At 47.4% G+C, this 14,452-nt stretch overlaps 1 protein-coding gene and 1 long non-coding RNA gene across 7 annotated transcripts in view; one reads left to right on the top strand and one right to left on the bottom strand.

The window, feature by feature from the left end:
- The window catches only part of KIAA1549L (KIAA1549 like), a 254,077-nt gene that overhangs the window by 72,871 nt on the left and 166,754 nt on the right, over positions 1-14,452 (bottom strand). For all 6 annotated transcript variants that reach the window (XM_084774625.1, XM_084774630.1, XM_084774629.1 and 3 more), the window contains 2 exons: positions 12,209-12,380; positions 3,791-3,954 (listed from right to left, as the gene is read on the bottom strand). In XM_084774625.1, the coding sequence (XP_084630751.1) occupies positions 3,791-3,954; positions 12,209-12,380 (336 nt within the window). The remainder of the gene's footprint in view (positions 1-3,790; positions 3,955-12,208; positions 12,381-14,452) is intronic.
- LOC311593381 lies at positions 1,380-8,037 on the top strand. The gene is made up of 3 exons (XR_014777675.1): positions 1,380-1,579; positions 3,855-3,997; positions 5,211-8,037. It is a non-coding gene; the product is annotated as an uncharacterized lncRNA (long non-coding RNA).

Here is a 14,452-nt window from a genome sequence, read left to right as displayed (position 1 = left end):
AAAGCTCACAGAGGGCCCGTGAGTACACAGAGAACACAGTGAAGAGGTAAAACTAAAGCCTAGCTCTTCACTTTTCTGACTCTCAGGGTAGTCCAGGGGCTCAGCCTTTTACATACGATCAATCAATTGCTCATCTGACGCACATTGGTAACTTTCGACCCAAAAAATACAGTATCACTCGTATCAGTTTCATACATTTACCAAATCAAAATAATAATTTGTACACTGGGGATAGATAATTTAGTGGTAGAGCACTTGCCTAGGGTGCACACGGCACTAGGCTCAATCCTAGTACCACTAGCACGAGAGCAGTAGTAATGGTCTTCAATAACCTTAAAGGCAGATAGCTATATTACTTTTTAAGACAAAAGTACACAACACAATAAAGTATATTAGGATGTGACATTTATTATAGACCAGGCATACCATAAGGCAACTTACATACCTTAATTCACTTAATCTTTACAACTATATATGGATACAAATAGTGTCACTATCCTCCATCTGACCGATGGGAAAGTTGAGGCACAAAGGTAACATAACTGTGCTGAGGTCATATAGATAGCATGTGAGGAAGAGGAAGACAGTGACTGTTCTTAGGGGACGGACAACCTGGCCCACGCAGTTTGTGCCAGCTACCACAGGCCCTGCAAGGTCCACCCTGTGGGCTCTATCTAACCACTCTCTTCCTTCAGGATGCCTGTTCCCAGTGTGTTCTCTTCATATGTAGAAAGGCAAGGCTGCCAATTCATTGACAAAAAAATTAAGAGGGGTGACCTAGGAAGAAAGGAGGTAAGAAAAGCCACCGGCACCATGCCCTCCACACTCTCCGTGCAGAAGCCTGGCTGACAACAATAGCAACAGGGTGTGTCCGTGTCCCTTGTCTCTGGAAAGGGTGTAGTCTCCTCACTCTGGCCTCATCTCCTAGAAAAACCTCACTCACCTGCCCTGCTCAGCATGCTAAGTATATTACTGAGTCTTAGGATCTGGCTTGCAGGCTGCATTCAAAGGATGCAGAAAGTCCCCGGGGGAGGGGGGGTGGCCGGGGCGGGGAGGGCGCATCTGCCTTGGCTACTGATTGGTGGCCGTGGGTAACTTTCTTACTGTGCTTCTGCCCCTTGGCATTCGTTGAATTCTGCTCACACTTTCGATGCAGCAGCTCTGTCTCTCAAACACTGCAGTGACCGTGACTCTCTCTAGTAGGGCTGCAGTGCCAGGCAGTTCCACTCTGCTGGCTTCCTGCTACAAAGGGGCTTTGGGAGTTAAACCCTCGCCCAGCCTCACTGGGGGAGGGGGGAGGGGGAGGGGGGGAGACAACCAGCTGAGCCACACACTGGAGCACATGCAGTCAGTTCATGGGACATAGGTCAGTCTGATTTTCAGCACAGTGCCTGGGACAGGAACCCGGAAGGGGCTGTGCAGAGCCACCATTTCCTCTGTTCTAGCTCTAGAGGGCTCTCGGGCCAGGAGGAATGCCACTCATCTCAGCAGATGAATGAAGGTTTGGAGGTTAACTCAAAGCATCCCTTTCCAACTCCAGTATGGCGTGTTTTGCATTCCTGATTCGGCTGTGACTCCGGTAATTACTTGTTATGTCTAAAAAGGCTCACGTCTTAAGCAAGCTCAGATGGAAATGAAATATTCTGTCTTGGAGTAGTCTCATTTTTCACAGCTCGGCAATTCCCAGTGTACCTGTCTCTCCAACACCCCACTGTGTCTGGGAAGCAGGTGCCTTATGTCAACAGACAACAGAACAACGTCGTTTGTTGGGGTGGGGGGGTGCCTCAGGAGACAAGATGGTCTAATCAGGCTCCAGCTACCCCACAGATGTATCTGTTTACTATGTAATAGAAGTACCTTTGATTTTTTTTTTTTTTAATACTCAAGCGAGCTGCACTCATGCAGACAGACCTGAGGCCAGGGTGACCCTCCAAGGACAAACTCCATGGCTGACACAAATTACAATGTGTAGGAAGTCAGAGGGAGTGGTAGCTTGCTGCCCCATGTCTACCCAGCCAGATGGAGTTTAGAGGTTCAGAGCTGGGAGCGGAAACCTTGCCAAGTCTCAGAGTGTGGGTGGGTATACTGTAGAGGGAGCTCCAAGAGGGCTGGGCGATGGCTCAGTCGCTAAAGTGCCTGTTGTGGAAGAGTTTGGATCTCCAGAGCCCATGTAAAAGCTGGGTGCAGTGGCACATATATGTAACCCCAGAGCTGACAGGGGAGGGCAGAGACAGGCCGATCCTGAAGTTCATGGACCAGCCAGCCTGGGGCCATTCAGTGAGCTTCTGGCTCAGTCAGAGGCTGTCTGGAAGAATAAAGGTAGCAAGTGATTGAGGGTAACACCTCACCTCATATAAACTTCCGGTCCCCATATGCACATATTGCATGTGCGCCCACGTTAACAAGTACATACAACACACATGCACATACACGTGCACACACACATATGCCCGCACACATATGCACATACACTCATACACATATGCATACATACACACACATGTACACACACACACACTCATACACACACAGATGCAGGATTTGGTCACCCCTCTGTTGTTTGTGGTATGCCTGGACAAGTCCTGATATCTCTTTACTCCAGATTTCTTGGCAGTTAAGTGAGAATAATGAAGCCTGCCCTTACTGTGACCTACCTCCCAGGGCAGCTTGTGATGAACAAATGAGGTGATGGACCCAGAAGAGCCAGCAGATTGTAAGGCGTTACTTAAACACCGGGTATTACAGATTGGACATTTCCCGCAGGGACTGTCACAAAGGCAACTGTGTGACTGGAAAATTAGCCTTCGGACTGTCTTCAGTCCACCCTCCCTGCCACCAGAGCGCTTGGAGAAGAGAGATGCAGGTGACAGAGGGAGGACAGGGCTCTCAGCCAGGCTTTCTTTGAGCTACTGAATTGGTATTTGGTAGTTGCCAGCCTAACCCTATGTCATGACAGTGGCTGAAGCAGAGTCATTAGGGGATAAGAAACTTCTAGGAGTCTGTGTGCCTAAAGAGGTTTTGTGTAGGAGCCCAGAGACCTTGTCTTGATCAGTCTGGGCTACTACAACAAAATACCATCAATAAAGAGGTGTACAAAAGGCAGACATATTTCTGGAGGCTAGAAGGCAGAGGTTATGGTGCCAGTACATCTGGGATTTGGTGAAGGCTTACTGCTAGGCCGGACACTGCCCACTTCCTGTGTTGTCCATGTGGTGGGATATGCCAAGGGTCTCCCCTAGGGCTTATTTCAAAAGGGCACTAATCTCATTCCTGAGAGCACCACCTTTGTGGCCAGGATACCTTCCCAAAACAACCTCGTAACGCCTTCACGTCAAAGGCTGGGGTGCTCACACAGATGCAGGCTTAGTCTCACCATCAGTTCTGCTGAAGGCTAACCACGCCCCCAGGAAGGAGCTGAAGGAGTTACTTCTCACTAGTACAGGAAGTGGATCCAATTATTAAATGATACCTAAAGATCTAAGGTATTTACATGTCTTCCTTGCTGCCAGCTGTCCATGCCTCAGTTTCCCTATCTGTATAATAACGGTCCTTCCTTGAGAGGGTGTGGTGATGGCTAGAGATGCCCTCTGTGCCAACCACTTGGGAGTGTTTGTGGGAGAGAGTTACAGCACAGAAGCACGTGTTATGTGCTGGTTACGACAAAAAGGGTCTACTTCACACAAGGACTGTAGCAATGTTTCTGATGGTCCTTGATACCCTCGAAAGCCCTGGAGAATGGCAGTTGGGGCCTCTGGGCAGCACTCCCGGCCCTCCCCATGCCTGTATGTACCTTTGCTCTCTGAGGCAGGTTTATCATGGTGTCCGGCTTGAAGTCGTTCTTATTCTTCCTACAGAGCACAGCAGTGATGATGATGATAATGACGGTGACCACGGCGATGGGTGCCAGCACCGCGGCGATGATCCACAGGTTGTTGGGTGGATTCTTCACTACAGCTGTGGGAAAGAGCCAGGGAGAAGCATATGACAAGGAGCCCAGGTAGGGGAAGCCACTCAGACAATAACTCCCAACCCCAAGTCAGGAGACAGGACGAGGTGGAACTCAAAGCCTCTGCTTCCACAGCTGTGTGGCCTTGGGCAAGTTGCTCCAGCTCTCTTTCTCGGTCTCAGTTTCCTTGTCTATAATATGAGAGTGCCACTTTATGGAGCTTTGGCGTGGCTCCTAGCAGAGCTCAGTTGACACTAGCCTCCACTGTTGCCAGGAGCAGAAAGAGGAAGACCAGTTAGTGTCGGGTTTTCTTGCTGGTGATAGTCAGGAGAGAAAAAGAAGGAAAAAAATGTGAGGATTAGAAATGCATGTTCGAGTGGCCAGAGAGATGGCTCAGCGAGTAAGAGCTTTTTCTTGCAAGCATGAAGACCTTAGTTCAAGTCCCCAGCAACTATGTAGAAATCTCAGCATGGCCCTGTGTGCCTGCACTAAGCAGAGCGTGTCAGAAACAAGCAAATCTCAAGAGTTCACTGGCTAGCCAGGCAAGTTTACACACACACACACACACACACACACACACACACACACACACACACGAGAGAGAGAGAGAGAGAGAGAGAGAGAGAGAGAGAGAGAGAGAGAGAGAGATGTATGTTGGAGTCAGGAGGCAAGAGCCACCAAACGATGATTCAAACTGTAGTAGTAAAATCACCCTGTGAGTGAGCAGTGAATTAAATGCAACATGAACAGATGGAGCTGCCTTAGACTGGTGTCTGGGAAGCTTAGAGATGCCTCAGACTAATCACAAGGATCAGGTTGTGCTCAAAACCAGAGTAAAGAAAGAGCAAAGTAGGGGGATAAGTGACAAGAACAGCCAACGTCCTTAGGGGGCTGAGCAGGAATATAACCCCCAAACGGATGATGGGGAGCTGGCCACCCTCTGTGCCATGGTGATGATTTGGTTCATACAGCTATATGCATTTGTCAAAACTCACCATATGACACATTTAAGATTTGTGCATCCCCACCGTGTATACATTTTACTGCAGCGTCACAAGCAGATAGAAAATTCTGGTCGATGATACGCATGCCACCGTGTTTAGGGTTGAGTTTGTGACTCACTTTGAAATACATGGGGCAGGAGATGGAGGGAAGAAAGATAAACCAATATGGGATTAAAAACAATAGCCAAGTGTTATCGGTGAGTCCTAGGGAGTGAGTACACGGGCGTTTACTGCACAAGTCTTTCTTTTTTTTTTATTAGGTTGTGCTAGGAAAATGCGGGGAAAAGGGAAATTCCTTGATGTGAAGTGAGTGAGCCTCTCTCAGGATTATACACAGGGACTTTTAGGAAACATTTCAGCCAAATCTAAAGGACCACTTTCAGAAGTGGAATAAAAAAAAACTGGAGCCTAGACCAACACCTGCGGGACACGCCACAGGAGGGAGGTGAAGTCTGCAGTGGTCTGGAGAGAAGCCAAAGATGAAGAGGAACTTCATGGGTTCCTCGTCCATGGAAGCGTGTCCTGGATGCCGGTGTCGAGGCTTGGTGGCAGGCTACTGGGTTTCAGCTGATGGTCCCAACTTGGTGACACTGTCACTAAAGCCAGAGGACAGAGGACAACTTCTAATAGTTAATTAGCCCTGTCCTTCCACCAGGTGGGTCCTGGGGAATCAATCTCAGACCCTCAGGCTGTGCAGTAAGTTCTGTTGCCCACAAAGTCATCTCACTGGCCCCCAGAACACAACACTTCTTGGTTCTCTCCCTCCGTCATCTGCTCTTCCTGAGATGCATCCCCGTTCCTCCACCGCAGCTAGGTGGACCCTCACCTCGCCAGCAGCGCTGACTGCTCAACCAGAATCCTGCACACGAATCCTGACACCATCATCAGGCCTTCCCAGGAGTCGGCCTTTCTTACAGGCTGCTGGTGATGTCTCTGTGCCAGGCCTCTGGTCACAGCAGCAAGGCTCTAAAACACACGTCACCATGGGCATTTGTTCATAAGTGTGTGTGTGTGTGTGTGTGTGTGTGTGTGTGTGGTGTTCAGTGAGGCATCCTCAGGACCTATGACAGGGACTTACACATAATGAATACTTAATCAGAAGCTCAAGGCTTGAGAATGTAAACTGCTCTTATACCTGTTGCAGTGAGACCAAGCTAGGAGGGAAAAAAAAAATCTCATTTGTATAGTAATTCTAGTCTGTGTTTTTAAGTTAATTTACTTACAGTCTTATGTGTTTGGTTAGCATGAGTCCTTTTGCTTGGCTGCTTGGCTCTCCAAGCTGAGGACTTATACCCTGCAGCACAAAGGCCCCATGTTACGCACCACATGGGGACAGTCTGTCTGAGGAGCCAGCTGGCCCTCCTCTGACTTCAACCACTTCGACTTCAGCTGGTCCCTTGTTAGCCAGCTCCTCCTGCCTGCTATCTGGCTGCCCTCGGGCTCGCGAATCCTCCTCTTAGTACAGAAGAATTTCTCTTTCCACGGTTTGTATCAATCAGCGATTAATCACATTATTAACTTCTGAAAACAGCTCATTAGATAATGTGCCTCTGTTGACATTGCGTTTAATTGCCACTGCTCTTAGTAGCTTGTATTTATATGTGAGTTCTGGGCTGTTAATGTTTTCTAAAGCTCAGAGCTCTCTGGAAAGTCTCACTGGTGCCTTTTTCAGGTTAGGCTGTTTTATCTTGATGGAGATCAAGGTATCAGACTCATCACGTGATGGAGATACACGTGCGGTGCATCAGAGTATATTCTACATGCATACATATTTATCAATATGTACAAACATAGCAAATTCTTACATGTGTACGTAAGTAGTGAGGATGGAACAGTGTCATGCTCTGATTTTACTTGGTTTTATTGTTTGGGTGAATGACTTTCCTTTTGGTACATTATGTAAAAATCCTTCTCTACTTCAGTGGGGGAGAGAACAGATTTATCTTATGCACAGTAATAAATTCCTTTAGTGGTGGAAATGATATTAAAATTAGGTCATTTGAAGTCATCCAAGCCCAATGTATTCATTGGCATGGGACCTAAAATTACAAGGCCATGGGCAGTGTGAAACGGCATGAGTGGTCATTTAAATTGCAAGAGGGTCAGTAGAGGACACAGAAGGGGAGAAAGTGATGTGTAAGCTTGGAGTGCCTCCTCGGCACCAGTCGCAGTGACACAGCCTCTGCCTGCATACCGGGCTCATCCTGGCTCACAGGCGAGGAACTGAGAGCCAAGGTGACTGGGCAGGTTGTGAAAGTCAGGTCTTTAAAACCACTCTGGTCCATTCTGAGCCATCACACATGAACGGAAGTGTGAGCCTACATCTGTCTGTGTGCTCGAGCTCACACTTAACATAAGCATTTGCCAGGAGGATCCCAACAGTGTAAACACAGGCTAAAAGGATGCTAAAAGGAGAGGGAATCCACTCGACCATGTTCCAAGCTTGTTTTCTCAAATGTTGCAGTCTATAGCTGGGTGAGTAGATAGAGGGGTGATTCTACCGAGGAGTACGTGTTCAGTCTACACAGCTTTCCTGCCCAAGCCCTCCTGTGGCTTTTTCTCCACTCAGGGCCAGCCTATGAAGTCTGGTGAGCCCTCTGCTGTGCCTCTTCCTTCCTGTGGACCCCCTTACTCAGCCTCATACTGTACTCTGTTTGGACCCAGGTCCCAGATGGCTCCAGGAATCTCTCTGTCCCCTCCCACCTCACATCTAGCTGGCCATCCGCTGATCTTCTCCATACTCCACAGCAACTTAAACCACAGCTTCACCTCCTCCGTGTACACAGCCCTTCCTGCCTACGCTCTCCATGGCACTTAGTACCGTCTAGGGTATTTACTTGTCCTGTTTAACATGTCCACTCAGGACAAGGATGGCGATTGGTGAGCATGCTCTGGAGGCTGAAGCAGTAGACAGGAAGTGGAAAGCAGGCTGTGTGGCAGGAAGACTAGCCTGGTGTGCTCGTTAGTTTTTTGTCAACTTGACACAAGCTATGGTCATCTGGGAAGAAGGAAACGCAATTGAGAAAAAGAAATGTCCCCACAGACTAGCAAGTAGGAATGTCTGTGGGGTATTTTCTTGACTGTGGGAGGGCCTAGTCAAATGTGGGTGGTGCCTCTTCTGCGCAGGTGGTCCTGGGTGGTATAAGAAAGAAAGCTGAACAAGCCACGAGGAGCAAGCTGTGTTCCTCCGCGATCTCTGCTTCACTTCCTGCCCTGACTTCCCTCAATGACGGACTACGACATGGAAGTATAAAATGAAATAAACCATTTTCCTCCCCCAGGTAACTTTTGGTTGTAGTGTGGATCCCAGCAATAGAGAGCAAGCCAGGATCCCTGGAGACCAGGCTAGAAAGAGACCCGAGTTTGGGTTGAGCAGAAGCTACTGTGAAGAGCCATTTCCAGGAATGTGTGCTTTATCCTATAGATGATGGAGAGATGTAAGAGCAGATCCCAGATCTCATTACAGTGATCCTAATGGTGGTGCAGAAGACACATCACTGTGAGTGTTGGGGAGCTACTGACAAAGATGGGGAGAACAAAGAAATGGAGAATGGCATTTGATATGCGGGTTATTGAAGAGACCTGAGAGAGCCAGGGAGTTGGAGACAAAGACGTGAGGGTGAAGGGTCAGAGTGAGATGGCTTTGGGAGTGGGCAGCGGAGTCTGCATCCTTAGCCCAATCCCCCTGTCATTCCTCAACACCTAGGCCTGGGTCCAGAAGGCTCCGTCCATGTAATTTGATGTGAATCCCTCTTCTTTCCCTTTCTGTTAGCATCTTCCATTGTCTCCACCAAGCACCATCAACAAGGCCCGCTTCAGCCCCTTCCCTTGGTGCTTATTTACCTCCTGCCCTCACTGAGAACAGGTCTCTTCATCCTTTCCTATGGACCACAGGTCTGGAGAAGAAAGGAAGTCCCAGAACAAACAGACCAAAAGGAGCAGATAGCTGGGACCAGAGAAATGACAGAGAGAATGGGCCAGTGAACCAGGTTACCCAAAGCCCAGAGTATGGTGGAGTGTCCTTGGGTATCTAGAGAGGATTGCAGGGGGATATAGGGTACTTGCATATGGTATAGATGAGTACCCATGCTCCAGTATGGATGGAGGCCAGTGGAGGATGTTGGGTATCCTTCACGGTCACTCTCTGACTTATTGCCTTGAGATGGGGTCTCTTACTAAACCTAGGGCTACACTGGGCCGAGAAAACCCCTGTAATCCACTTATTTCCACCCCCTACAAAGTTTGGGTTATTGGTATACACAGTTACACAGCCACATTTTCATGTGGATATAGGGGATTTGAACTCAGATCCCCATTCTCTTACCCACTGAGCCATCTCCCCTGTCCTGGACCTGGGATTTCAAAAGAGGAGAAGGAATTACATAGACATAGCAGGGGAAACAAGGATGAGGTTGCCTTGGCAACCTGCAATGCTGTTTCCCAAATCTGTCTCCAGCCTTAAGCTCAGTTGTCAACTTCATTTCATGATGTCCCAAGAGAACAGAACCAATCAGATCTCATCCTCAGGCCTCAGTTACCAAATGCACCCTGTACATACTGTTTTCTTTCTCCTTTAATAGGAAGGTCCATGTGGTATCTCCAAATGTGCACTAGGTCCAACCTCCTTGCTCACGTGAGAACTCTGGCTTACAAATTTCCCCTCTTTCTTCCCTGTTTACCACCTACTCCCTCTTTTACAGCATCTCTATGGATAACCAAACTCACCCAATGTCTCAGTGCACCCCATACAACTGTCCTAGTCATCTTCCCTTTTGTCACTATTGCCCCATCACAAACCTCTTCTTACCAACCTTTCCAGAGCCACAACTAGAAGGGTCACCAAAGATCTCTGTCTGACCAAATTCTGTCAACCTTTTTCTCATTGCACTGCCTCAGCCTTCTCCTTTCCATGAGTGCTCTCTCTCTCTCTCTCTCTCTCTCTCTCTCTCTCTCTCTCTCTCTCTCTCACTTCCTCTCTGGAGCTGAAGTTCCAGGCAGTTGTGAGTTTCCCAGTGTGGGTACCAGGAACTGAACTTGAGTCCTCTGCAAGAGCAGTAAGTGCTCTTAACTTCTGGGCCATCTCTTCAGCCTCCCCACCGCCACACACACTTGCTTTCTAAGCCCCCCTGTCCCCTGCATCTCCTGCCAGCCCCTTGCCGTTCCTCTGGATCCTCTGTTGACTCTCACTCTTCCACACACGGACTTCCCTGGAAGTTTCATGGTCTTCACTCTTGCTCAGTTGCTCTCTCATTCATTTTCACTTGTTCCCTCGGCTCTGAATGCTGATGTCACCTGACTCTCTCTTTCTCTCCACTCCCATGTGGTCCTCTAGCAGACATTCAAACTTAATGTACACCTCCATCTCCCCGATTCCCATCCCAGCCATGAAATCCACACCTTCTGCATCTCAACAAATGACACCGCAACCAGAGCTCAAGGCAACACCTACAAGTCTCCCCGATTTCCTCTGATCTCCTCCGTCCCGTCTAGCCATAAAAATCTGTTGTTTGAACCCATCAGCCCTGTTCCACAAAGCACTCAGAATCCACCCAGTTCTCCAGGCCTAGCATTCCACCTCTTTCCTTTACCTGTGATTTGTTCTTCAGAGTGGGGGATGGGGGAGGAGGAAGAGACAGGAACATTGAGGACAGAACTTTGGGAGAACTTCAATAGAAAAGACAACAGAATACAGGAAGTGGTGACCAGAAACTGACAAGAACAGAGGCCTTGAAGAGGGAAGTGGAGAAAAGACTCACAGCTGAAAGCGACATTTCAAAAACAAGACTGCAGAGAACGGCTGTCATCATTCCTCAGTACAGGTGTGACAAGCATGAGATGTTTGTCACCCAGTCATCCCCAGTGAAAGCAAGAGAAGAGGAGGAGGGGGGAGGGGGAGGAGGAGGAGGAAGAGGAGGAGGAAGAGGAGAAGGGGGAGGATGAGGGGGTAGGGAGAAAGGAAGAGGAGGAGAAGGAGGAAGGGAAAGTCATGAGTCAGCCGTGAACCAACCTGATGCTCTTTGGGGAGAGTGGACACCATCAAGAAAGCCCATGGGAACTGCCCTTCCACCACGCCCTTCCATGCTCGGCTTAATGTTGCTGAATACTAAAATGCCACACACAACATCCCACCTTCATGTCCTGCTCTCTCTCTGTCCCACATTGGCTATAGCTTTAGTTGGGTCCCTAATACATGGGGCACCATAGAACATCCTCACAGATCCTGTGGTCACTTAACTACTTCCATCTGGGACAACGCTGTCCACTTAGCTCCCCTTGGTGATGGGAACCTCTTATAGAACCAGTCTCCTGCTTAGAATCTTCTAGAGCCCCCCCCCCCCCCGGGCCTTCCATTCAACACCCCTTCCTACCTCCATTAAATATTCTACCTGATTTTGGTTTTGCCCTGGGCCGCTTAAACTACTTGTGTCCCAGGCACACCTGGTACATCTGCCCTGCATTTTTACTCAAGATGTTTGTCTGGAATACACACTTGCCCTCTTCCTTTAATGAGCTCTTAACAGTATGACACAACTAAGAACATAGGTCTGAAGTTGGAGATATCCAGATTGGTATCTTAGCTAAGTGCTGGTTCTGTGTCAGATAAGAAACATGTTATTCTACTTTTTATGAACCTGTTTCCCCTCCTATGGTTTGGAGATGAATAAACAGAGCCTTAGTAGAATATAAGGTAAATGAATGGAGCAAGTGGCACAATAGCAGCCACAGAGAGAGCGTTGGTTTAATACCCTTCTTCTGTGCCTGGTTCCAGAGGCCCCTTCAAAGCAACCCCTCCCTCTGCAGGTCCCACGGCCAGCCCTGTGCATCAGCAACACTGCCCCTCAGAGCCGGAACCAGGAACCACTTGTGATGTCCTCCTGTACTAAGGATAGTTCAAACAGAACTGAATGTTCACTGAGTCAAATCATCCTTAATTCCCCCAGCACATAGATATGATCTCAGCTGCAGATACTTTTTTTTTGTAGCTAGATTATACTGGATTTGAGGGGGAAGAGCAGGAAGTTCTTGGGGATAAAGTGATATTATTACCTACCGTCTCCTAACTAGTGCAAGCCATATCCCTTTCCTAAAGCCAACTGCTTTAACGGGAAACACAGCCAACTGATTATTCAAACCTCACAGAACCGGAACTATGCTCAGCTGTAAGACCATTGATATAGGCTTACACAGAGAATAATTGATATGCGACGCACAGAGAACATTTAATGACATGGAAGGAAGGAAGGAAAAGACTCCTTACGGTCAGCTTGTAGAAGCACAACGTGATGCAGGGTCAAGGCCATCCTCTGGGAGTCAATGGTGCTCAGGATCTTGGCTGCTGCAGTCCCCAGCAACGGCTTCCCATTGTACAGCGTGTAGTACGTCAGCTCGGCTGGGTCCTTTGGTCCCGGCACTCGCTGCATCTTTACCATCTTTCAGAAAAAGAGAGGGGGTGTCCTGCCAGAGCATCTTGGAGTGGCTCTGCAGGCCCCTGAGCCATCAGAAGGTTCACCTCATGCAGCCACTGAGGCCTGCTGTTCCCTAGTGGACCCACAGGGACAGGCTAGGCATTAGGCCTGTGATCCTCCCTAAAGACAGAGTTTCTGGAAGCTTGTTATCCCTGGAACGGGAAGCTGGGAGGAGAAAGGAGGCTTTGAAAAAACGGCAACATCTGGAAAGCAGTTTGAAGCTGGGAAGAGGGCTGTTTCCCAGCCTCCACTGAGTTCTGGCCTCATTTGAAAATAGGCCTCCATGTTAATTCAGGGCATGCTAGGCTATCCCCAAACAAGGTGCTTAATTTAAAAAATCTTCAATTGACTGAAAGGATGGTGGCGGGGTGGGGTGGGGTGTAGGGGGGGGGTGGGAGGCCAACCTGTCTATATAATTGAGAAGATCTCTGATAAAAACAGTACTTGGAAACTGAAGTATTTTTTTCTAAAACAACTGTGTAAAGTCTGTTTGTTTACTTCAAAATTACATTCAGATGAAAAAGCATCAAGCAATTAAAAATTAAAATAATGTATAGCTCTCCCTCCAACAGCAAAGAACTATTACCATCTTGGAGCTTTTGTTTTTAATCTGTGGATTTTCTACACAAACCTTTTCTTTATTATCTTATAAAGTCATCATACTCTCTATATGACATCATACCTAATTTTCTTACATTTATGTGTGCATGTATACACACACATGTGACATGATGCATATGTGGTTAGAGGACAACTTGCAGGAATAAGTTCTCTACTTCTCTCATGTGGGTCCCAGGACTTGAACTCAGGTCCACAGGCTTGGTAGCAGGTGCCTTTACTTGCTGAGCCATTTCAGAAGCCTGTAGCTCACCATTTTTATTTGCATCTTTAAATGGCCTATTATGTTTCAAAAGCAGAAGCAGTTCTCTCCACATGACGTTCACTTAATTGCCTCAGACAATTGCCTAACAGGCTCTATGTTGTTAGACTTTTAACATTTGGAATTACAAATCGACAATTATTAATAAAAATGCATATATTTAGATATGGATATAGTGTTCTGTTGAATGGATGCAGAAAACACTGAACAGTTAGGGCTCCAACTTTTAGCTCTTAGAATTAGCAATTGATAAACATTATACTACAGTACTTTCAGAATATATATTGTAGATGCTGAGTTTCATAGAACATAAAAAGATATTACAAAAATGTTTATAGTAAGATCATTAACAACCACCACCACCACCACCATCACCACCACAACCACAACAAAAATCACTTAAAAAATCTAAAAGTCATTAGGAATAAACTGAATAAATGAATTATGGAAAGTCACATAATAGAATATAACAAACAAACTATTCCAGTTCATATGAATGTGGACCACAAATTGTAGAATATAAAATTTGAGACAGGAAAAACAATATATCATATTTTTAAGGATCTGCACATGGGGGTAAGGTCTATGTAGAAAACACATGACTAATTTAATACAAAATGCAGAACCATGCCCAACTTGGAAAGGAAGAAAAGGAATGTAATTTAAAAAGGAGAGAGAGAGAGAGAGAGAGAGCATGTGTGTGTGCATGTGTGTGTGCGTGTGTGTGTGTGTGTGTGTGTGTGCGCGCGCGCGCGCGCGCGCATGTGTGTGTTGCTCTTGCTTTAGGTGTCTTCCTCCATCACTCTCCCTGGTTTTTGAGACAGGGTCTCTCACTGAACCTGGAGCTCACTAAGTCAGCTTGGCCAGCTGATAGTGAACTCCCAGGATCCTCCTGTCTCTGCCCTTCCAGTCCTGGCATCACAGGTGTGTGCTGCCAAGCCCTGCTTCCTCTGTGTGGCCTGAGGATCCAAACTCAGGTGTTCCTGCTTGAGTAGCAAAAACTTCATTGACTAAGCCATCCTCCCAGTTACATCAACTGCAGAAATGACTTTAAACTCTAGCTATCTAAATCTCCATACTTATGAAGGGAAGTCATCTTCTATAATCATCTCAGCCCAGAAGAAAGACCTTTGAGTGGAAGGATAACGGAAGCTCC

The sequence above is a fragment of the Acomys minous genome (genome assembly GCF_964271855.1).
Source record: "Acomys minous genome assembly, chromosome: 3".
In the NCBI taxonomy this organism is placed as follows: domain Eukaryota; kingdom Metazoa; phylum Chordata; class Mammalia; order Rodentia; family Muridae; genus Acomys; species Acomys minous.
The sequence above is the reverse complement of the archived record's forward strand: the minus strand, read 5'-3'. Positions and strand labels throughout refer to the sequence as shown.